The sequence below is a fragment of the Periophthalmus magnuspinnatus genome, chromosome 24 (assembly GCF_009829125.3).
Source record: "Periophthalmus magnuspinnatus isolate fPerMag1 chromosome 24, fPerMag1.2.pri, whole genome shotgun sequence".
Classification (NCBI taxonomy): domain Eukaryota; kingdom Metazoa; phylum Chordata; class Actinopteri; order Gobiiformes; family Gobiidae; genus Periophthalmus; species Periophthalmus magnuspinnatus.
In genome coordinates this window covers 12,541,091-12,567,647 of record NC_047149.1, presented here as the reverse complement: position 1 = coordinate 12,567,647, position 26,557 = coordinate 12,541,091, and the positions used below count along the sequence as shown (strand labels likewise).

The 26,557-nt window shown below is 39.4% G+C and overlaps 1 protein-coding gene across 2 annotated transcripts in view; it reads right to left on the bottom strand.

Moving 5' to 3' along the window:
* Positions 1-24,856, bottom strand: part of fam184ab (family with sequence similarity 184 member Ab) — a 139,938-nt gene extending 115,082 nt beyond the window's left edge. For both annotated transcript variants that reach the window (XM_033991321.2, XM_033991320.2), the window contains exon 1: positions 24,623-24,856. In XM_033991321.2, the coding sequence (XP_033847212.1) occupies positions 24,623-24,796 (174 nt within the window). In that variant the 5' untranslated portion in view covers positions 24,797-24,856. The remainder of the gene's footprint in view (positions 1-24,622) is intronic.
* Between the last annotated feature and the right edge of the window lie 1,701 nt (positions 24,857-26,557).

The window sequence follows — 26,557 nt, the reverse complement described above, 5'->3', positions numbered from 1 at the left end:
CCAATATTTACAGTCATAAAGAAGGGCACAAAAATGCATAATGAAATAAAAACAGTCAAAATATATAGACAAAAAACTCACGAAACATTCAGTCAATTTAAACGTGATCTAATGGAGCAAAATTGGGACAATGTGTATGTAGATAATGTAAACACAGCATATGAGGTTTTTCTGAAAATCTTTTGCTCTCTTTATGAAAAAAATTGTCCTTTAGTTAGTAAAGCGACTTCTAACAAATTTGTTGGGAAGCCTTGGATGACCAAAGGTATTCAAAAAGCATGCAAGAAAAAAAAGAAACTGTATAAAGACTTTTTTTAAAAACGAACAAATGAGGCAGAGGTTTCCTATAAAACATACAAGAATAAATTAATAAGTATTATGAGATTAAGGAAAAAAGAATACTATTGTTCAATTTTGGAAAAAAACAAAAATGATATTAAAAATACGTGGAATGTCTTAAATAAATTAATTAAAAAGGGCAAACGGAATGTTAACTTTCCTACTCACATCTTGACAAATGACGGACATCTCCTCAGTCAGCCCAAGGAAATTGCAAATGAATTTAATAATTACTTTAGTAACATTGGTTCTAAATTGGCAAAAGAGATTCCGGAATCCAACCAAGAGAATGATATAATCAGTAGAATTGCTAAGCAGGATAAAACAATATTCTTACAAGGTACAGATGAAAGTGAAATATGCACAATTGTCAAACAAAGCAAGAACAAAAACTCATTAGACTGGAATGGACTGGACATGTGTGTGCTGAAAGAAACTATTGAATATATAGTTAAACCAGTCACCTATATTTTTAATTTATCTTTGCAGTCGGGTGTATTCCCAGAAGGAATGAAAACAGCAAAGGTTATCCCTATTTACAAGTCTGGCGATCAACACGACCTTACAAACTATAGACCTATTTCTCTATTGTCTCATTTTGCTAAAATTCTGGAGAAATTATTCCATAAAAGATTATTTAACTACCTCGAAAAACGTAATATACTATGTGAACAACAATATGGCTTCAGACCAAATAGAACCACTACCTTGGCATTAATAGATCTAGTTGAAAACATATCTAATGCAATAGATAATAAACAGTACGCCATTGGAGTGTTTCTAGATTTAACTAAAGCGTTTGATACAGTCAATCATGATCTCCTACTCAGAAAACTGTACAGATATGGTATTAGGGGTGTGGCTTTCTCTTGGATCAAAAGTTATATAGAAAACAGATCACAATATGTCCATATAAACGGAGTGGATTCAGAGCTTCAAACAGTGACCTGTGGCCTCCCCCAGGGGTCAGTGTTGAGCCCCTTGCTCTTTATCCTTTATATTAATGATATATGTTTGGTGTCAAAAGCTTTGCATCTTATATTATTTGCTGACGATACAAATATAATACACTGTGGCAATGATTTAGAAACAGTAATTGAGGAGCTAGAAAAAGAACTAAAATTGCTGAAAAGCTGGTTTGACTCAAACAAATTAACTTTAAATCTAAAGAAAACTAAATTCATAGTATTTACAAATCGCCGAATAAATGTGAACAGGAATCTTATTATTCATAATACAGAAATAGAGCAAATAAATCAAATAAAATTTCTAGGAATAATAATCCAAAATAACCTAAGTTGGAAAAGCCACATACAATTCATAAAGACAAAATTATGCAAATCTTTAGCAATTAAATCCAAAGTAAAAGAATGTTTGAATGAAAAAACATTGTTCATTTTGTATATTTCGTTGATATTTCCCTACATGACCTACTGTGTGGAGGTGTGGGGAAATACATACCAAACAAACATCATTCCAATTGCAATTGTCCAAAAACAAGCAATGCGAATTGTGAACAAAGCCCCCTATAGGGCTCATACAAATGAACTCTTTATCCAAAAAAATACAATGAAATTCAAGGACCTGGTAGATTATAGAACTGCACAATTTATGTATAAAATTAAGAATAAACAGTTACCATTTCATATCCAAGATCTGTTTAAAAATCGAGATTGTGCTTATAATCTTAGAGGACATGATGTATATAAAAAACCAAGTGTCAGAACAAATGTAAAACAGCACTGCATTTCAACTGTTGGAGTAAATGTTTGGAACAGGTTAGAGGACGATGTTAAAGACTGCAGAACCTTGAGCCGTTTTAAAAGTTTGTACAAAAAGAAAATCATAAACTCATACGCTGAATGCTGAATTGCTTACTTGTTCTTTTTTTTTGTTCATATTGTACATACTGTTGAACATAGCAGCTCTTTATGTTTAGTACAAAAGGTGTAGGCGTCATAAGCTTAGGCTTCTGCCTATTCCTTTTTCAGACTTTGTGTACTTTGATTTGCTTTTGTGGATTTAAGACAGAAATGTCTGAAACAAATAAATAAATAAAATAAAAAAATAAAAAAATAAATATTTTCTAAAATGAATTATAGCCTCAGGTAGATTCCATACCAGCTAATAAAGTGAACAGGTTAATGCAGTGACATGGAAAACTTTAACTTGACCATGTTTTATCTCCGCAGAGTGGCCGGGCGCACCCTTAGGGATAGGGTGAGGAGCTCGGTCACACGGGAGGAGCTCGGAGTAGAGCCGCTGCTCCTACATGTTGAGAGGAACCAGTTGAGGTGGCTCGGGCATCTGCTCAGGATGCCTCCTGGACGCCTCCCTAGGGAGGTGTTCTGGGCATGTCCCACCGGGAGGAGGCCCCGGGGAAGACCCAGGACACGCTGGAGGGACTATGTCTCTCGGCTGGCCTGGGAACGCCTTGGGGTCCCACCGGAGGAGCTGGAGGACGTGTCCGGGGTGAGGGAAGTCTGGGAGTCCCTGCTTAGACTGCTGCCCCCGCGACCTGGCCCCGGATAAGCGGAAGAAAATGGATGGATGGATGTTTTATCAAATTTGGTGTTATCTGTCCAACTGTAAAAGTCTTACCAACAGTTCAACTACCGGAGTTGACTTACTTCTTTAAAGTAATGGCTAGCGTTCCACAGGTGTTTGAAAGCAAAGGTAGGTATATTTAGCTTAGAGTGGGCAGACTCTAATTACATACTACATAGACAGGTGAGGTGACATTGTAAAGGAGGCACTTTAAACAGGAAACTTTCTTTTACACGCACCTACCACTGTGATTGGCAAAGCTTATCACCAGGGTTGTCATAGTAACTGGACACAGCTGCCTGGAGAGGGTGGGAAAAGGTAGAGGCAAATGATGCACTGATGGACTGGACACATTTCTGCTCTACAACCTGTAATTTCACTGCTGCCGATGGTGCCGCATGCACTAAAAGCAGTGATTGAGTTAAAAGAGAGAGGAGGGCCAGGTTGGCTCACCAGACAGATGATTATTAAGCTAATGGCACAGACAGTGGCCAATTAATTCTCCCACTGATTAAATATAATTGTCCTGAAAGTTTGTGTCAGTCGGGCAGTGAGTGGAGGTGTAGCAAAGTGTTTTTGTCAGGAAATATCCCAATGGCATTGAAGTCACATTGGAAGTCTTGACACAGTTAGATCAGATTCTTATACTTTCAGAGCTGGCACCTTTCGAAATGCTGAAAGTTCTGTCTTGAGCACAGCCAAAATGTCATGTGAAGAAACTTTTAGCAGACACTGTTGCAAAGCTCACAGATGGTCTCAGGTTTGAACACTTGGGCAAAAGTCCAAGTTCCAATTGTCTCACTGCAAATTCATCTCGCTACAAGTCTAGTAACTAATGAGTTAATCTGAAATGTGTTCATCTCTCAGATATCTTTGTATCACTTAGATCAGGGGTGCTCAGAGTTTTTCAGTATGTGAGCTACTTTTAAAATGATCGTGTCTGAAAGATCTACCACCTAATACAAAAATGTTAAACATATATTTATTTGTAAATGTATTATGAATTCTTACATGTACAGTGCATTTTCATGTACCTTGAACAACGTCATGAGATAATACTGCACAACACAATTGAACTTCCAACATGTTTCATCATTACTTGAATGATGATTACTGCTCTGATGACTTGCACTGAATGGAATCAGTGAGGGATGTATAGTTCAGGCAGTAGTTTCTGACAGCCAGCTAAGAGTAAAATTGCATTTTTCGTCTGACAGCGATAACAGAGCTAATTTTGTTGATTACGGTTTTGTCTTTTTTTTTATAGCCATAAAAATCATGTTAAACGAAGTATCAGAATTTACTGCATTTTTTCACACAACAACTTCTATTTTACACATCCATCCGTATTTTTTATTTTATGCATCAAATAAATGAGTGAAAATCCCCGCAGCGCCCGCGCTCTCATTCGTCACCTTCGAAGGACAACAGAAGCAGATTACCGTAATGACGGTAAAATATTTAGATAGCCCCGTGTCTCCGCTTTGAGACACCCTTTGAATTTACATGAGAGCACGACTAGTTGCGAAGTTACGCTGCTGGAAAGTCCGCAACCACGCTCTATCGGCGACGATAGGATCCGACGCTATAGGGTTAAGCTAACTCGCACTTGTTTATGCATGTGCAGCGCCCATGATGTGACCTAGAGTCAGGTGTAATTTGACTGGTTGTCCTGTATATTAGTCATGTGACTGGAGGGATGACAGATCTACCCAAAATGCCTTCGCGATCTACCAGTCGATCGCGATCGACGTAATGAACACCCCTGACTTACATCAACCTTTGTAGTTTCTCTCACCTCTGGCTAACCATCTTTACTGCTTGACCTGATTTGCTAAATGTCAGAGATGTTTCGCAATTTATAAATGTCTTGTTTGCTCCACTGCTTCATAGTCTGTAGGGTGCCATTTTTGTTATTGAGTCTATATATAAATAGACATAGCTAACACGCTCCGGCACCATCCACTCTGGCTCCAATTCACTTTCTATGTAAAATTGTCACCCCTCTCTCCGTAACTGCTGCTGTCAGACTCGTCATTTTGATCTTAAAATATTTGTATTAACCTTTGTTGATAAATCAAGATAAGAACATTAGTAACAGACAAATCAGGTTCCTTCTTTCCCGAAGTCACTCCCGCTAGCATTAATAACAGTTTGGCAACATTACTAAGCACCCACCCCCTGCTAAACCAGTGTTGCGGACGGGAAGCGGTGTGTACCTTCAACACCCTCGCTCCTGATTGGCTTTTGGGTTGCCATGATAATCACAGTTGGATTTCCAAATATGGAAGTCCAAATTCACCTCATAACTGTTAGCCTCAATGAGCTTCATTTGGCTGGAGTCCAACGCTATGGGTTACATCACTCACTTAGTCCACTTCTTTATACAGTTTATATTTTTATTTTTTATGCAATACTCACCATGAATTTCTATAATCAGTCTACCACTCCCACCCATCAGAACTCGAAGGGTTGGTAGGAATCCAGACTATTTGTATAGAATTGGAAGAGTTATTTGTGGCTGACCATTGTTCAGGTCAGGTCATGAGGCACTACATGATGTGTTGTGGCGTGTCCTTTAGGCTGCTTACATGGTCTTGCCAGCCAGGGAGGAAACATGTTTAGCAGGTAAACAAACCCTCCTGTCTGACAAGTAGAAAGGTTTCAGTATAAACTAAAAAATGATGATCAACCAGGTTAGTTTATTGCATAGTCCCTGTGCTAAAAATGAAAGAACAGCTGTTGCATAAAAGGGCTTGCACAATAAAAAGAAAACTAAAACATTTTCTGTAGCCAATAGTTGTTTTTTAGCCAACACCATTTTCAAGTTCCAAACCCATCAGAAATGTAAAAACAGGCAGCACAGTGCTCACAGCAAGAAACAGGTACTGAATATGCCACCTTTGAGCTGCCACTGTGGGCTTTTCTTAAAGTTTACTTCCAGTGCTACCATGGCAACAGTGAGCTATACAGAGAAAAACAATACAATGTGATTTACTGTTTGAATAGCATAATCTCCTGCACAAGATGAGGCACACATTTATCAAATGATTATTGATTATTATTGAACTAAACTAGATAAGTAAGCCATCTAGAAGGCTATATATCTGCTAGTTCTTTAACTCAAGCATGGTAATTTGAATTTTGTTAAAATGTTAAAACACTGTAGGCTTTTATTTAAAATAGCAATACTAGGTAGGTCTTTGAGTGTATGTAATGAGAAAATGTTACATTATTGTTACAACACATTACAACACTCTTAAAGCTAACATCTGTGCCTTCCTGCAAACGTGTTCAATGCACAAACAGTATAATAAACGCTGAATTTGTTTTTTTCTGTACAAATTGTCCTTATTACACTAGTTCCGAACCACATAAACACTCCTTTGTTGAACATGCTGTTAAAAGCTGCTGGTGCCCCAACACCACTGAGAGAAACAATGGCAGAAGAAGCGTGGAGGCTAATGTGTGTTAATGACGCTAGCTAACACGCCACATATGGGCTGTGTAGGTGATGGATGCAACTTCGAATAGCCTTTCATTGTGTCTACTGCCGTAGCTGTTGAAAATCAGGTCAGATGAGTCACCGCGGCTACAACCACTCGCAGTGATCCACTTTGGGCTTGATGTGTTAACGGCATCTCATTCCACTGTCTTCTTATTCCTGCTTTATCTAATACGGTTTCCCAAGAGTGTCATCTCTAAAGCTCCAGGCGCTCCACAATATGACTAACCACACTGTCCGGATTTTTCATCTTAAAAATTTGAGGTTTCAAAAATAGCCACTACGTCAAAGGGATTCAAGGATGTGTGTCATTTTTCTGTTCCAGACAATGCACGTTAATAATTACAGTGGCTGTTTTTCATGTAATGATTTGTTCTGTGGAAGTTGCTCGGAGGGATATGAGCACCATTTGTTGAAGGACTTGTTCAGAAGAACATGTTTCCAGAGAATTGGTCACAGAGCACCAGTCACTGTAAATGAAAGTACTTTTGGAAGGTATTTTAGATCGAGCTTGTGGATCAGCAACTTTCTGAACAAGTTGCTTCCCCTCAACCAAGGAGATTAGCAGTCTTATTTTGGCCGGTTCGCTAATCTGGTTAACATGAAATAGAACTTGACCTTTCAAATGTCACTTTAATTTGTGAAAAATCTTTAAACCCTTAACTCACTTCATGCTAACATTTAACTACTTGTTTGCTAACCGTGACTCCGCTAACAGAGGGTAGCGCCTTCAGAGTTACTATTTAGCATCACTTTAGCAATCACTAGGTTTAACACTACAATGTAAAATATGCCGATAGGGAGAGGGGTCATGGATGAGGTAGATATAATGACCTATAAAAGTTAATCGTGTCAAAATGTCACATAATGACTAACAGTGGAAATAGGCTAATGTATAGTGACATCCTCAGGTCATGTGACTGGAACCCATAAATACATTTGCAGAAAACACAAGCGACTTCTCTTATCTGTACAGTTGTAGAATTGCAGCATACTAAAATAGTGACTCACAATATGAACATAATGACCCTGTGAGAGAATATATAATCCTCCAACTTAATTTTGACTTCAGAAAGGGCAGACTGCTTCCTGCTATACCACAAAGGATTCAAATTAACCAATGAAGGCTGAAATTTCCATCATTTCAGTTCTCTAGACTGTGACCGCTTTTTGCCATTTTCTGAGGCAGCTGTCCTTTATTTTACAACTAGAAGCACCAGCGTGACCTGCAAATATGGCCCCAAAGTATAGGCTTATAATTACTGTTGTACATCATACGAGGGAGGAAGAGAGCGCAAATTGGGAGCAAGATAGTCAGGACTTTTTGGGAATATGTATAGTAAGAGTCTAATTTCATACCTTTTTCTCTGGGATAATCATTTTCAATTAGGGACACTGAGAATAGAGACGAGGCAGTTAATGACTGTCATTTTGTGAATTTCAAAGTTTGGGCTAAAATCTGAACAGCAGCCAGGTGTCCTTGTGCGCTTTCATTAGGCTAATGTTGGGAGTCATTTAAAGACATTTATCAACCCTCTCTATGATAATAAACCCGAGAGAAACTATAGAAGAGGAGAACAGTGTGCAGATGTGCAGAAGATTTTCAATGTTGCTGGAGAAGTTGGTCTTTATAATGACACCTCTATTGTAGTTGAAAATATGCTTACCATTTATTTCCATTAAACTGTAGATCTCTCTCAACAATAGTTTCTTTTTTGAGTTAAGACAGGTTAAATCTACAGTAGCAATAATTATACTGTGTCTGTCCAAATATATTGACCAAGGTTTTAGTGTGCCAAGCTGCTGTCTTATTGGTTCAGTGGTCCATATTGCCCCCCTCTCTCTTTCTTTGCACCCTGACACTGCCCTGAAGCAAAACACCATGAAGACTTACTCCAGCAGTCTGATCTAGAGATGCCACAATGTCGAATTTTAGTGCTACAATTTGTGTGTTTTTTCTTATTTTTTCCTCTTTTTTTTAACAATGTCTAAATCTGTTTGACTCTGAGCGGTCTCATTTTTTACAGCATAGTGCTCAGAGATAATGCACCATTATCTCTGTGTGGGCATCTGATACACTCATGAATCACAGACACATGTCCACAATATGCCGCTTCGGTGAATAACAGGGATGTGTCACTTTAAGTCAGGCTGCTAATGCTCTTTCCAAGCTTTTACCAGCTACTGCAGAGAATTGACAACCAATGCAAGCCAGTTCATATGGGGTGAAAATTATATCACTGGAAATCAAAAATATCTACAACATTAGAAATAACACAATTGAGATGCACTATTTGCAGGTTATAGATCGAGGCAGGCAGTGTTGCTTCAAAAATGTCTTCTCCTACAGTGATGTATAGAGACGATTGATTGTAAAGCCGATTATTCCTGACATGCAGTGTGATCTCCCTCAGGCTCGGAGCGGTGCTATGGTTTTGTGGTTTGCGTGGTCACAGCTGGTGAGCAATGAGAGCCACTCCATCACCTGCTGCACTCGGCCTCCTGGGAAACAACACTGCCCCCAATACACACGGGCCCTGCCACTAAAATGTGTTTCATGCTACTATTGCAACTGTCCAGGTGTGGCGTTTGCACTTGTGATCTGGGGTCATGGACTCCAATATGACTTTCTACAGTCTCTAACTCGTGATTGTTCTGAAGTTGCTACAATATCTTTCAGTATAGTGGGGAAATAGATTTTGTTCTATGTTGTGTTATTGTGTGAAGATTAACTTAGGTAGGTTGCCGTCCTTGTGCAGCCATATGAACACAGTAGCTTCACGTTATACACTCCTCCATGTGTATGTGCTTGACTTGGTCTTTGTGATTCAGGTGTGCTTTAGATCGAGGTCAGGTGTTGAAAGTATTAGCCTTTATAATGCTGCCATCTCCAAGGTTTTACAAGCCACAGTGAACAAGATCGGTCTGAGATCCAGCGCTGAACTAAGCTCCGCTGCTCTCCTCTGCTTCTCCCTCTCTTTTCAAGTCTGTCGCATGTGTAAAACCTGCCACAATAACTGTCCCTTCTTTGGCAATATTATAAACTGGACTACAAAAGCTACATGTGCATTCCTGTCACTTCTTTTTCCCCTTTATTACATGTACCTTTATTACATGTACTATGATCCATGGGGTAGTAGGAGTGAGCCACGGCGGCACGACAGCTCATTCCTATGATGTGGGTCCCCTGCAGAGCTCAGAGTCTCGTCAGTGTCTGTAAGATGTTTGGTGTCTATTGACACTGAGCAGTCTCTTTTTACAACCATTATGTCTGTGTGGCATCTGAATCACTCACAAATCACAGATGTCCACAATATGTCACTTCAGAGAATAGAATATGTCACTTTGTCACTTATCTGCTTAACAGGCTAATGCAGAGAATTCACCGTGCAAGCCATAATTAATGAATTTTATGTGAATATGTTTATGCCTCTGTCAAAATGATTTTATCAAGTCAATTATAAACTGGAGCAACCACTTCTAGCACATGCCAAATCAAGAGTTCAAGAAAAAAAACAGTCAAAAGCATAGCACAGTTCTATTTATTTTACAAACAACATTCAAATTGGTAAGACAATTATCTCACGAGCCTAACATTTATTTTATCAAAATCTGAGAAGTAGGAAAAGAAGCAATGGACAGGAGACTTACTAACTTGGCTAATGCCAAACTGATATATGAATTGAGTTGTGAGCAGTTCAGTCTCCAAATTACTGGTGGCTCAGGCCCAATCACAACACCCAAAGCTTGGACAAATAGATTCTCGTGAGTTTATGAACTCACAAATATTGCGAGGATTCAGCCAGGTTAGAGACTGACAAGAAAGAACATGAATTAAAGTAGCTGAGCAGGCAAGACTGTAGCCGATGCATTGAATAGCTTCAGTTGTTCAAACCCTGAAGTCCATTTAAAAACTGTATAGAAGGTCACAAATTATAGAACAGGTCATGGTCCTAATTGAAAACATTGTGATTTGATCTTTTGGGCAGATTGTCCAGTGTGCCCTTGCTATAAACCACAGCAGTAAAGTGTAATGAAGTGCCGTGGTTGATCTAGCTCCTCTGTGTGTTCTGAATTTACTGCCTTCGCTGTGTCCTTTAGCGGGCTAGGCTTCACTGCTGCTGAAGCATAAAACCATTTAAAAGGTGTGGTGAGTTTCTGTCGAGTCACACTCCAGATCAACTACAGACGTCCTGGATGTTCTCAGAAATATCCATATTCAGGAATCATGCAAATGCAAATATACAGTACACACAACATCTGATGTGATTTTCTGTACCTTTCAAGGTGTTTTCTGTTGGAGGGCATACGCCATCTGCCTGTCCCTATGGAGACGTTATTGCTTTGCCTGGAATATATTACAATATGGTCTTAAGCTATCCATCTGCATATTTATTAAAAAAACAGCTGAAAAAAATACTTTAAAAATGCAATCTTACTATGAGTCACAGATCTGACCTGGTGCTGTCACCTGCTTGTCTCCATGGAGATAGATTTGTTTAATGCCATACTGTTGAACATTGCAGGCAACGCAATAGAATCTACACAAAGAGAAGTGGTTGGCAGACCTTCCACCAAAGTTATGGAGTGCACCTTTAAATGCCACTATATTACTGAAAAGGAAAGCCAGACCTTATGTCTCAATGGAACTGGTAAGAGAGGAGGTGTTAAGATGGCTCAGTGCCTTGTGCTTGTGGCTCTCTCGGGCCTGCTCCCTCTCCTCCTGTCGTCTTCTCTTTATTTTGCTCACAGTCACAACAAACTGAATTCCATTAGCAGCAGCATCAGTGTCTATAGCACTTGTAGCCTGCAGCCTGTCTTTTGTGTGTGTGTGGGTGTGTGTGGGTGTGTGTGTGTGTCTGTGTGTGTGCATCTGTGTGATCTCATCATCCGTTGTGTTTTAGACGCTGCTCAGTCCTGCTCAAACAGAGCCAGGAAAAGCCAAGGAGCCTGATGGAAAACTGCTCTTTATTGAATATGGGAGCTGGTAAGATATGAGCTCCATGGTATATTGCAAGTATAGTGTTATTGCAATTTTGAACTGCATTGTGTCATTGTGTCCTAGCCTACTCATACAGTCAATGAATAGTTAATGTTCTTCCTAACAAAAAAAATACAAAAACATATTCTCAGCAGTCACATGTCAGCTAGCTAGCATGTACATGGATTTTTAACAGTGTAAACATATAAATAATTAAACAGAAGCAGTGAATGGTAGTAGCTCACCTTCCGAGCTGTCGTACAAACAAGCAATCAAATCAAAAGCATGTGCTACTACCGGAGTGAGAAGCGACACGGGCACAACAACAATGGGGCAGAGAGGTAATAAGCTGAAGAATGCACGGCTCACTGTCCACATACTGAGCTCACTGAAACAGAAAGTACAGCCACCAGCCAGGAGCACAGCAACAGCGCACCCATTAGAGTTATGGTTTAAAAGGGCTGTGAGGAAAAAGGATATTTACTGTTAGCATGGAATATATAGTAACGGTAGAGCAATGTTTTAGCTATTAAAAAAAAAAAAATGTATTGCCCAATCAACTGGTTAAATGCTGCTGACCATAAGTCCTCATTTTGAAGATCCTACAGGCCATGTTAAAGAATCGATACCAATCTAATTTTCTCCATGCATAAGAAACAGTTCCATAACAGTTGCTGAATTAAAAGTGAAAAACAAGCAACTAAAAAGTGCAAGAATAACCTCATTTATTTTGTTTCGGTGGCTACTTCAACTATCTGTGTCAATAGTAAGAGGTTTGAGGTGAACCTGCTTATAGACACCAGTAAGTAAAGAACGAGAGTGATGCACAATAAAAACACTCCTTTGTGATACTTTCAGTATCAGTCTCCCATAGCAACAGTTACATCTTAGAAGTGAAATTAAAAGGCTATACTTGGCTACAGTGGTGTAAGGCAGGCTGTTTGATTTGGATTTTACATGATCAAACTTCATTACTTTTTTATTTGAAAGCTGTGTGAATAGGTTTATCTTTCCGAAGAACTTTCGATGAAAACTTTTTTAATATCTTCAAGCTTTGTGTTTTATCACGCTTGGATTCAGGTGTCAAGTTTAAATAAAGTGTATATAACTTTCCTGGCGTTTCCTACAGGTGAGCTGCAAGTGGCAAGTTCGGAATAATATCTCTGTATGTTTGATACAGAGGGATACCTGTTTGGTCACCACTGGGGCCGTTCTACCTCGAGTCAGCATCAAACATGGCTCTACAATCAGATTTGATTTCAGTGATGTATGTGAAATAAACAAGCTCATTGGTCTCTTCATTTTGAACAAACTGAAATTTCTCTCACCTCAGATTAAGTGAGTTTAGTGCTTTGCTGTGCTGTCTTTTGCCCTTTGTTTTTCTTTATAAGCAGCCATATTTGTTTTGATACAGGGAGACCACGCGTGCCTCATATTGGCTAATCCACCTTTCAATTACACTGAATCTGGGGAGATTCAATGGGGGAAGTGTATTGGAGAAGTGTGTATTCTGGATCCCAGACAAACAGTTATGTATATTAACTGAAAAAATGTGTGTGTTGGTTCATAAGAGGAGATAAAGAGACACGGTGGAGTGTGTGTAGACCCTTGTGTAATGCGATTTCTTGTCTGTTTAATTATTATTTGCATGTGAATAATGTAGCTGTACCATGTGTAGAATTAGGGGTCGGCAAAAAAATCATATCACAATTTTTTTAGTGCTAACATTGCCAAATTAGATTTTATGATTATTTATGCTGTTAGGAACTACCATTAAGAGAAACTAAAGCCTGTCACTCACACGGAGCATGAAAGAAGCTGACCAAGATGAAGAGTGGGTGGGAAAAAGTGTCTGTGTTTAAGCATAGAGCTGCATTAAAGAGAAACGTACTGATCCATGTTATGGCAATCTCATCAAACTAGCATATTGTCATAAGAACAGATAGCATTTTTTATTGCCATATTGCCCAGCCCTATAGAATATTAGTTAAAGTTTTAGTACTGCAGAATGGAGCCTGTAGGGCTGTAGATTTTGGTTAGTCAGCTCCACCTGTGCTGTGAGAATTGCCCATAAAACCCATGAAAATATGGAGAGGTAAATCTATAGCTTTCTGATAAAGGAAATGGTCCTATTTTTCATACAGCTGCTTAAATGTATAAATTAAACCTATTTAGACTTTTTTCTAGCAATACAAGTTTCAGAATAAAACAGGGATGAATCAGAATTTTGTAATATGTATGACTCATTGTGGTGATTATTAATTTAAGCTTTCTTAGTTTGTAAACTTTACGCTGCTAGATTATTTAGAAAAAATCTGAATTATTTAGGAAACTTACTGCGGGGTACACAAGGCAAAGTGGACGCTGATAAGCATGAGTGGAAATCTGCCATATTGATTTGACATAAACTGGCTTTCTAACAAGAGACTGGTTTTGATGCATCAGTGCTGAGTCATGGGTATTGCACTGTGGGTAAAAATAGGTCAAAGCCAATACAATGCTCAATTATGGACTAGCAGTTTAAGTAGGTCACGTTAGCAGTAGCCGTCAGATTTTCAGCAAGTGATTATTAGCTTTATTGCTGTATCCTTTACACGGCAATTACCCTTGTTCTTGCATTTCGTTTCATTTCTGTCCAGCTAATGTTTGTTCTTGTAAAGGCCCAAATATGCCCCAGAGGATCGCTTCTGTCTTATCTTAATAGAAAGACAGGCTGAGGGTACCAGGAGGGGTCATGGAGAGCACAGCGTTATTTGGACGTCCTTTTGCCGGAGGGAAGGGCAGGCAGATTAACTCCGACAGAGACGGAGGGAGGCTGGTGACCAGTGAAAACATGTGCCAAGATGGACTTCAGGAGAGAAAAATAGCACAGAGAGATGGAGCAATTATTAGAGTTGCATAAAATAAGGCTGCCAACCACATCCTGCTGGCAATGGCTCGAGTGAGGAGGAAATCTAGTGTGCAGATGGTTGGATGAATAAAAACATACTCTGTGGCGTTTTGTCTTATTTTACAGTCTGGAAGCGTAGTTTGATGAGCTGAGATTAGAGATTACGGTCAACTGGGATATTCGATTACAGTCATGCTTTTTTTCATTGAACCAAGCCCACAGTACAAGTTGAGGTTGACAAACCAAAAATAAAGACAAAATTAATAAGGGTCAGACTAGGAAGATTTTCAGTAACAGATTTTTCATGTAACTCTATAGATACTTTGCATTGACATCAATGTTCAGAATGTTCAGCATGTTCAGCAAACATTACCAAATCCTGCCAAAAAAAGACAGAAAAGAAAAAATACAAAATGGATTAAAATAACATCTTCAGGAGCCTGTGACTAATGAAAGCATTTATGACTCCATTTAGTTGTTGATGTTCAACAAAAAAGGTGAGTAACTGAAAAACTGTTGGCTAATAACAACTAGCTTGTGATTGTAATGTTATTTGAATGAGATCTGATATTGTAATTCCAACTAAGTCGTTTTTTTCTGGTCAAATTGTGTTAAAACTAAACAGGAAAGTGGCTCTAGTTAGCATCATACACCAAGGGAATGTTGATGACATCAGCTGTAAAGTATCAATTGATCAGACAAAATACATTTTCGTACTCCTCATTGAATGTATGCAATTTTACTGAATATGAGCAAAACAGTAAAAGAAGAGATTTCCTACAGTATTTTCATATTTACCGGTTGATGTTTGTTATAGCCTGTCCTGACGTGACACCAGCCTACACATTTCAGAGGATCTGGAAGCCTGCTGGCACACATCCTCACAAACATTCAAAAGCATCAGGATTTTCCAGGCAATAGTCTTATTTTTTTACTTTGTGTTCAGTTTTTGGCAGCAGTATGAGGCTGTGCGGCCACTGGGGACCTGTTTTCGCTCTCTGGTATTATTTCTCATTCTGATGGCAGAGAGAGACTAACAGCATGCATCGCTTCAGTAGTTAACCCTATTTGTACCAGGACCAAGGTGCACATGAGTTTGGAGTCTTTAAAAGCTTTCCAGAGGGCAGCCTGCGTGTCCTCCCTGTGTTCCTGTGTGTTCTATCAGGTGTACTGGCTTCAGGTCAAACAGAGCCACTAATGGTCTGTCTGTGTGCACCATTAAAGGGAAAGTGATCGCAGTAAAGAGAATCACTAGTAAAAGGGTGTATGATGCATTGTAAGGTTGAACACATTTCGATAATGCATTTAGGGTATTTGTATATTGCTATACAGCCATTTCATATATTGAACAAGAAACTGATTAATGGACATGCAGTCCTGTCTATGCAAATCAATGTAGAAGTGTTTCACTTACATTGTAATCAAATTTGGCAAAATTTGTTTACACCTAACCTTCTGAAAGCGAGCTTCCAATACAGTTTTACATTATTTAAAATTAATTTTACAGTTTGTAGTTTTAGTCATGTATTCCATAGCATTATTGAAGTAGCATTTAGTAGTTACATTTAGCAAAAATATAGGCTATATACATATACTATATACATAAATCCACTTTTTTATTAATCAAACATAAGAGAGTTGTTAAAGAACTGGATCAATGGTAGGAATTGACTAAGCCATTAATATAAGATCTAACCAATTCTCATCCCTATATATGAGTAGAGCTATAGTCAAATGAATAATTAGTCAACTAATAAAAAACATTTAGTGGACTAAGGCAGCTTCGAGTGGTTAATTGGTTAAAGAACTACAGCCCTAGATACAAGTGCCTTAGACTAAAGGCTAATCAGTGTTTATAATGACTGCAATAATGTGCCATTTCTGCCCTAAATGTAGCTATGCATCTCTCACAATGATCCTCTCACAGCTGCTGTTGCCTACAAGCGCCTGCCTTTTCAATATGGCCACCAGAAGGACTGTTACATCACCTGAGAGCCCGCGCTGAGACAAACCCCACACACAGAGAGCGAGAGAGATAGAGACAGTGAGAGAGAGAAAGAGAGAGAGAAAGAGACAGAGAGAAAGAGACAGAGAGAGAGAGAGAGAGAGAGAGAGAGAGAAAGAGAGAGAGAGAGAGGGGCTGGTTCCAGGCCATTTACAGCATCAACAACAACAGACCCACTACTGTACTGGCCTCACCTTCACTGCTTTAGAGGCAGAACAGAGAGCAAAGAAGAGACATGCTTCTGCTCCTGGGATAGAGCAGATCAACCAAGACACAGGCCAGACTCTGGTAGAGAGAGAAGAGACAGGAGCAGACAGGTGTGGGGCCGATGTGACAGAGAAGCGTGATGAGGAGCTGCAGCTTACACCAGCCTGGACTGGACTGTACAGAGAGGTTCACTGTCCACATAGATTTTCTAGTATGTTCGTAAAAGGCCGATCTGGTTTTGTGAACATGTCCAGAGTTGCAAAATCTGACATGCCTGTAACTGTAACTAAAACTTTGCACAAAATATGATGCAAGTTACTGGTAACCCAGTACAGCAATTCAGTACAAAACATGACATGAATGGATAACAACAAAACATGAATGGATAATAAAATTAATTACAAAAGTAAGATAAGTTGGGAGATTACACTGTGTTTCTTTACATGTTATTTAGGGAAAAGTCTAAAAAGCCTCTCCTTTCTTTTAAAAAATCTCCAAAGCACCTATTATTATGATGATTACATATTTATTTGCGGTTTACCGTGAACAGTAAAAACTAACTCTATTCTCATTAGTGTAGAGCAGAGGAAAAGTTGGAATGCCATACTAACCCACATGTGCAGAGCCGTAGTGCTACTCGGGTGATTATGTAATAGCTGTGACAGGGCTGTACTACGCTCCACCAGGCCACAGAGCTCAAGGTCACCCATGTGGAGTGACTCACCATCGGCCCGCGCCCGCACATCTTCAGCCTTTCCCAGAAGCCGCCGGCCGGGCCTATCTTAATGAAATCTGACAGAGAGTTGTGACAATCAGCACGGAGGTTAATACGCTGTACTCAGACAAGGCCCACACATCGAGCTCCCGCCGAGGTGCTGCTTCTCTATGGATTTATATTTAGAAATGACAAATTGGGAAAGCGTTTGTGGAGCATCGGCCAATCACAGCAGACGGTCTCCTCCTGAAAAGAGCAGTGTAGTGACATCACACTTCCTGTTTGTGTGATACAGACTTGTCACTTGGCATTTTGGGAGAGCAGCGTTTACACCATCGAGAAACACAAGCAGCCAAAGGGGTTTATCATATTCAACACAAATAATGCTACGCTAATCAGCACACTTCAGGATGATTGAAAGTAGGAATGGTGAAATATCAGTTATCAATATCGGTAATGTCAGAGGGGATATCCATATATTGACAGTGTTGTGACGATACTAAAATTTCAACCTTCGATTCTTAAGAATAGACTTGATACTCGATATAGATTTTGTTACCTAAAAGCTCTTTTTTCGACAATATTGTAATTTTTACCACAAAACAATAGTATCGGTTTATTATACCATGTGGTCTTAAACTAGTTCTGACAACTAGTAAAGGAAAGGTCATATTTTATTCAGTTATCTGATCTTTTTTCTAGGGTTCTTTTGATAATGGTATCAGCAAAAGCTCTAATACTGCACATATTTCGGGTATTGGTATCAGCGAGTACTCAGACCAAATCCGATACCACTTTGTATTTCTAGAATGAGAACCCATAGATTGGAGCACTGCCGCTGTTGACGTCTGTAGCTAATGCTACCGCTAACGCCTAAAGCAGGTTAAATGTAAATTATGGAGGCTCTGCAGACACATAAAACACACTAATAATGACAGAAAAGACATCTGTGTTTCCTCTTTGATACCATCATTTAGCCTTTGGAGTGGGCACTGAACTTACTGCAGCTGGGTAACAGCTAACATGGACTTTGTTTACTCTGCATAATTAGCCATGTGCTCTGAGGTCTTTTTACAGGTCTCAATGTTTATAGCCACGCTCTGTGGTAGAAAGTGACCAAATAGAAAAGTCAAATTGTAGTCAAATGTAGATTTTCTTTAGAGGTAGCCTTTTACTAGAATTAGGTTTTATTCTTACTTTTCGTACTTGTATTCGTACTAAACCAAAGTTAAATAGCCTTAGTCTACTTCTTCACACTCTGTGGTATTGGATGAATACTGGTATCGGTGAGTACACAAAAGCCAAGTAAATCAAAACAATCAAATCCCAGAAAAACACAAAAGTGAACTTAACTATGCTTACTAGCTTCACAGAAAATGTGAACCTTGCTATGGATATATCGAATATCAGTATCAGCTCAAAATATCCATGTCAGACACCCTCAAAATAAAGGACTTGAATGCAAATTTAAATCCAGTACAACTAAAACTACTGAATAAGGCAAAATGTGAATTATTCTAGTGTTTTCTTTCCAGGTGCTTTAAGGCTTGGCACAGCTTTAGTTTCAGGTTTGTTTGTTTTTTCTCCACACATCACTAGTCACCCTCACACCTTCTCTAGGAGTGTAAGCTTGATGCCCCTAATAGGAGGAACAGGACCCCTCACATAGGCTGGGTCCAGTCCAGTTTATTCTAAGATGTTAGATTGATTCGTTGATACTATAAAAATCAGTATTAAATCATGCATACAACAGACATGCCTTAAAAAGACATTGTTGAGATCATGCAGATTCAAAACATTTTTAAAGATAGGGTAAAATAAAAAGAGAAACCAAGCATGTATGGTATAAACTTAAATTAAAATGGAGCATATAATCTGTATTGTAAGAAGGAATTAATAGCAGCATCACCACATGGCGTCTGCTAATGCCAGATAGATTTGCAATGTATGTATAGCACAGCATAGTCATGTAATAGCACGCAAACTAAACCACAGTATTTAGGATTTTGAGTGCATAACCACGTCGATTACACTAATAGACTCAAATGTCCTGTTCCAAACACCGCATGGGGAAAGTACTGCCAAAAGAGCCAAAGCATTTTTATATCCATTCCATTTGTCTTGCAGGAACAAAGAGTGCATATGTGCTAAGTACGCAGTTGGGATTTGAATGAGCAGTATCAGCGTTTCAAATCCCCGTCAGGCGTATTGTGGTCCCAGGGCCAGGAGTCGTGGAGCTCTGACCATCTGCTCCCCAACGCTCATGCCGGGCCAACGTGGATCACTGCCTTAGACCCTGGATTATCAACACACACTCACTCTCCATCTTTAATGTGCTGTCCCACCACGGCCAGTGCTTATGAGGCAGCAGTGTTTGGTCAATCAGACGAGGGAGAAAAGTGGATTTGATTGCGGTGGTGCGTTTACTTTGTATAGTATTTAGTCAAGGTTGGTCTTCATCTTTTTGTTCATAAAGACATAGTTAATGACTGTAATCAAACAATTACTCTCCTAGTATGGAGTTTAATGCCTATAAATACATCCATACAAGCCCCTATACAAGCCCCTATAAAACTAAAAATTGAAAAGAATTGTTGTCTTGGGAACAGATTGGAAAAGCATACTGTGGTTAAACAACCAAATGACTATGCAGCTCAATGGCAAACACAAGTAAGAAGTCACCATGACTTAAAGGACCTGTGGACAATTTTTTTCCCATTCATTTTTCCCAAATACAGATATATTGCCTGAGCAGCTCTTGAGGTCACAAATGTCCTCTGTGTAGTGCCTGCATCTAATTATATAGCGCCTTATTGTCCGGTAATAACAAAGTGCAGTTAGCATGCTAGTTGTTATTGGCATTACCATGACTGCAAACTCATCCACCACTTAAAATAAAAAAGACAGTAAATCAGGTACAGCACCTTAAAGTATCGAGAAAATTCACTAACTTCTAACTACAGCCTTGGGTAATTACTTGAAAGACAGAGTAGATAGGGTATTTGGTCCACGTTCCAATTAATTCCTCCTATAATGTTTCTTTAGATAAGTTAAACCTTGTTTCTTGGGCTACGGTCTAATTAAATATTAAAGAAAATCTGGCTTTGATTGTCTAAAAGTGTTCCAGATAAGAGTTCAAGATGCCAAGAGCAAACTAAGATACAGTAGGTTAATGAAATCCTAATATGTCTCCAAACTGATACTTAAATAAGGGCGGTACTGCAGTACTGTGTACTGCAGTTTGAAAAGTCAATTTGATATCACTAAACAACATAAACAAGCTATTGAAATAAGCTGTCAGCAATGGGGTAGTGAACATTAGCAAAGGGGCTATAACCTCAAGGTAAATTTCTTGAGCTCACAAATATATTCATAGTTCTTGTTTACTGTTTCTCTACTACACGACCTTGATCCACAGCCATTTCTACAGCACTCAAGTCTAGCCAGGCATCACTGATGAGTCTCACATCGTCCATGCATTCACCCAAGGCTAACGGTAACGCGCTAGTTCTATCTCATACTAAAGAAGCTCCCATCCTGTAGTGACTGGCCTGAATTCTAATTTATTAAACTTGTTGCCATAGCAGCAAACCCCACAGTTGCCTCCTCCTTGTCAGAAACGCCACAATATAAAAAGCTATGGAATTCAGAAATGCTGCTATGGCACAAAATAAATAAAGAATGAGATGCTGCCAGAGCCAGCACCACACAAAGCAGCTTTGTGGGATTAAAAATTACTGCAAGACATCTTAAATAACAACGACAGCCAACAGGTCGAGCAGCACAAATCATGAAATTTTATACCACAGAGGAATTGTAATCAATGAAGGACTTACTGACTGGGCGTGAAATCCCAGCACCACATTGGAGCCCCAGATATAGGTGCATTCTCAATAAACCAAAGTGCACAAGACGCAGAAATGGAGAGAAGAGAGGATTATTTATATGAATTTATGAAGTGTATTTACATTAAAAGGGAGGGTCTGCAAAAACGAGAATTTGTCGAGCGATGGCGTCTTGAGAACAAAGATAACTGAACTGCATGCATGAATAGCTCTAAATACAACTTCGATTGAGTAAATGAGAAGGGAAATCCATTCTAACATGGTTCAAAGCGATCAAAAGCCTATATAGCATATCCAATTAAATAAAGAGTCCAAATTTTATTTCAAAAACGTGCCTCCACAATGCTTCAATGATAATAATAATGTAATGTAGTCTAATTCTGCTTTTTTCCAGATGATCAAAGTTGCTTTACAATATTATCCATTATTCATTCACTACTTGGTGCCGTTAAGGAATTTAACACACTTTACCACAGCTGTCCTGGGGTAGAAATGCAGAACGGAAATGCTTTCAATCTGCGCCATCAGCCTCTCCGACCACCACATTCATATATTGCCAAGGTGGGTTAAGAGTCTTGATACGACCCTGGTGTCCAACTATATACAAGTGAAACATGTTGCAGTTCCAGTCCTGGACTTAAGTCTGTCTTTGTGAGTGGCACCTGTCAATCTTCAAAGTTCTTTTCACTCCCCATTAACAGTTGAGTTGCACTGCACAATATATCGCAAGTGACTTAAAATCACAATTTGAATTTCAATTTTCACAACACAAAGGCTGCAGTTATTGAAGTAATACAATGGCCACTGTAAGGAAAAAGACACATCAAATACAGATGTATAAAATTAACAACAACACTAAAATCTTACTCAAAATGTATTAAATCAAATCATATCAATGCGAGGTACAGCAGGCCTTTTCACTTAAACGTCAAACAGCTTTGTAGAGAAAAATATCCAATATGACAATAGTTCAGGTCATGCAGATTTGGACATTAGCTTCAGACTCATTGCAACACCACACAATAATAACATGACAGTTTAAAACGGATGAACTGCCCGAGACTAAAATACACAGGCAGACAGCACTTCACAACACTCATTCTAAAATGACTTGATGAAATATTGAGATGCGGTGTGAAGAGGTGAAGAAGGATGATGAAGGCAGATGATGAAGACTGTATTGGAGGTTTTGAAGAGCGCCCTCTGCACCACATTCAGATAATCACAGTGTTCCAGGACTAATTGACTGCAGAGACCAGCAAGACGGGGTGAGCAGATGGCCCGAGCACTACCCGTCCACTGCCCGCTTTGTTGTGAGCTGATCCAGTGGCACAGGGGCACAGGGCTCAGATGTGTCGCCCCAGGGAATCATGGGACATGATGGGACATAACACAGACCGACGTTTGGATGGAAATACAAAACGGGAATGGAGATGTGTTTATATGAGTGAAGATACAAATAACCATTTCTGTCAGCTTGAGAGAGAAAATATTAGTTTTCATAATCCACTTATTAACAACTTGACAATGTTTGTGACAAGACCCAATTTAGGAATTCTAAAATGCATATTCTCATCCACTTATGTAATGGATCTTAAGTACAGTACAGAACACACAAATACCATAATAAAAGTCAACACCAAATGGCAAAAAAGATGAAGTTGAGTTGAAAATAGTCCAAGGTGTTCCGTTCTCAGTTGATGTTGTTACTGTTGCTTAAAATAAAATCATTTAATAGTCAAACTGTGTAAAAGTGAAATAAAAACGGAACAGAACCAAGATCATGAAGGGCCTAATAAGGAAAATCATCAATCCAAATATGCCTTTTTGTTCTTTCAAAAACAGTATATTTCTGTAAAAACAGAGCCTTGAGTTGTTGTGATGTTGGTTATTGTGATATTTTTGCAATATACTGTGCAGCCCTGCGATATTGCAAATGACATGCCTTTGTGATCTCCACTAGTCTTTTGTTCAATGACTAATGCTCTGACCAAACACTGATGTAAGAATTATCAACTTGTACGGCTACGGCTGAGATTGCAACAAGTAGCCTCTGGGACACGAGTTCATTTGAAAACTGGCCATTTTTAGTCCAGAACATGCTGACACTTGTATTTTACCATCTTAGCTTCCTTCAGTGAACTCAAAACCTGCTGTGAACTAAAGGTGTCAAAAGAAGCTTCAAAACCCACCTGAAAGGAGCCGTGTGTGTGGTACACCGAGACTACACCGCTAGCTTGATGATAATGACACACCTGAGGCCAAAACACGCTTTGACCCTTAGTGAATGTTACAAACCTGTCATTTTGGAGAGATGAAAGCTGAGGTCCTGGGGGCAACCTTGAACCAGCAGGTATTAAGTTCAACACACTATAGTCATCCAACCCTAAACAAGGTCAAAATCACCTCTTTGTAACCCTGATAATGATTAAATATTAGCATCACACCACACGTAGTTTAAACACATGTTGTACATAAATATTTCAGCGACAAATATTCATCAAAGACAACAGCGTTTAAATTCTACACACATAGCGATGATATCCTCGGGCGAAAGCAACAGATTCAAAGCAATGCACATAACAGGGTAAATAAATAGCAAGGGAATCTACATATACTCTCTAATTTTCCACCATATCATTAAATGCAATCAAAGTTTAGAACCGGGTTGAGATACATAATTACATATAAGGCCTGTATGCAATTTTATGTAGACAAATAAAGCAGGTTGACAGCGCGGTGAGTAATTAAAGGTAGATTTGATTAATAGAGTCGTTAATGGCGCTGCATACATGGATGCCTGAGACTGGTTTAGACAGGGGCTAATGTACAAGGATGTATAGTATGTATTATTTTTTATTCTGTGGAACGTTATTGCATAAAGAAAGTTTTTGAATATTTTTAGACCACATGTTATAAATGTGTTGTCTAAGTAAGTAGGAGTCAATTTTACTCATTTAAAGCAGACTGCACATAGCAAGAGTAAAACATGTTTAGAGCGATATGAATCAGGGTGCAATAAGACACTCATTGTTCCTAGATAATGCTCTTGTCCTTATTATAATGTAAAATAGCTTGTGGTTGTCTTGTTATATTTCCACAAGTTAGCCAATTAATATGGCTACATCTATTGAATAAATTGGAAACCACAGTAGTACTTGTGTTAGTAATTTAGTGCATTATGAGACAGCAGAAGTTTCTAGTACACGGTGCTTCTGCAGCTGGGGAACACCATTAATATTTTGCCCCAAACTTCAACAGAGTAAGCAGAAAGTGTAATTAATTATTTAGTTGAGAATGGTAATAAAACATCAGTTACAGCTGCTTAGTAGTGTATTTGGAAAGTAGTTGGTTGGTTGCTGTATAAAAATGTATGTAGTTACCAAAAATGTTCTAGCATAACATACGGCACTGGCAAAAAGCTGAGCCAGAATGAGTACATAATGCTATGGCTATAAGAGATGCTATTGCTAAGTATAACGAGTATACTACTGCAAAAGAAAATGTCTCTCTGTATGCTAAAACAGTTCAAATCCTATTGGGCTTTGGCACTAAGATGAGAGAGCAGTGGTCAAATTCCAGCCTTACCTTGGTCAGCTGTGCTATTTTCTTGCTCATCTTTAGGTGCAGGTCTTGGGTATATTCCATGGTGATGCCGGACTGAAAGGACAGGCTGGTCGTCGAGGTTGAAGTGGTGAATTTGCCCTGACCCGCGGCCGGGGAGTAGAACGGCTGCTGTTGCCAACCGGAGCCAGTCGCCATCTTCACGCCGCTGCCTCAGATGCTGTGGCGAGATACGGGCTGATCAGAGCGGACAGCGCTAATGAGCCGACCCTAGCTGGGACACTGTCAAGACTGTTAGCTTTGACAGAAATTCAAAAACAACCGACCAAACAAAACAACTTCTTTTTAGCTTTCAATATATAGCTCCATTTTGATGTTAAAGTGTTCAATTTGAAGATGAACTAGCACTTTTTAAGCTGCTAAAACGTTATCTAGTAGTAGTAGCATGTTTCCCGCGGTTGTGTGTTGCTATTTCGAAAGCGGTGGTTGTCTGCTGTCACCTGCCGCTTGCGTGGATCCGTTTCCCGGCCAGCTGATCTTTCGCCTCCCGCTCGGTCACCTTGGTAGTCGGTAATGTCTCAAGCGGAGCCCCGTCGTGTCATAGCGGTTGTGTTAGCGGGAAGCGTGTAAAGAACAGCGGGGGGAAGAGAAAGGCGTGCGGTGGAGAGGACGGACGGGCAGGCTGGCAGGCTGCTGCTGCTGCTGCTCTCGTGTTGCCATGGATCACCTCAACAGTTTGTGCTGCATTCACGAAGGATGGGACCCGCGTGCGCGTTCACGGCCCCCGCGACCAATCAGAGCGAGGGAAGGTGCGCACGTGATTACTCAGAACAACGAGGAGGAGAGAGCCAGGTGCTACCGGATTTATATTATTCTACACAGTTTGAAAAATGAGACTGAGTGGGTTAGAGGTTTATCTTTAAAACCAGAAATGATTCACGGTATGCTTACATTTTAAAAGGAGCGCTGTGTAATTTTTCTGATGGTGCCGAGTCCGCCACCTGCTTGTCTGTTATCGCTTTGCCTAGAATGTCCTACTGTAGGTCATGACAGTAAACGCATCTATCTTGAAATCTTGAAATATGCATTCTTAGTTGGATCTCTCCATAGATCTGACAAGTAACCAGTAACACCCGATTATGTTGCCTACGTAACTCCTTTGTCAAAATTTGTCTTGTCATAAAAGTTTTATCAGTGTTTTAATGTTAATAAATGATGTGCTGTGCTGTTGAAAAAGAAAAAAGGGAAGCACTAAATCCCTTAGGTTCTCTCTGTGTGTCAGTATAGGTCAAGGTGCCAGTGAATTAAGTCCATTAAGGGATGACACAAAGGTAATTTGTGCACACATAAATTGCATAAAATGATATCTCTGACCATGGGACTTTAGGCGGACCACTTTAAACAGCAATAGCAATTTTATCTGGCAGGAGAAGACATTCCATTGTTATTCACTCAAACCAGAAACAGCTGATAAACGAGATGTGTCCCAGAGGGCAGGTCACATCTAGCCCAGTGTCTTCTTCTGTGGGACATGAGTTTTACTGACGTCATCCAAACCTGATGCTGAATTAAACATGTACGCTGAGTGTATAATGGCAGCTCCAGGCAGTACCTCATCTGAGCCTCGTACATATCAGCAGGGTGACGTAGAGCAGCTGCTTTCAATTAGTATCAAAGAGGATGTGAAAACACTGTGATGTCCATGATTCCTACATCCCAATAAACACAATTATATAACATCGAAGTAATAGTAGTCATAGCAGTAAAATCCAACTAAGCAACTAAAACTGTACAGTATTTGGAAGTAAGGGTTTAGGTAGGGGTTGTGTTGTATATTGCTACATTGTACTTAATAATATTGCCTATGTAAATTCTTATTTCATTACTGATGCATATTAAAAGTGCTGTCCAAAGTTATTCATCACTTACATTATGCATTTCAATCATCCTAATTATTCA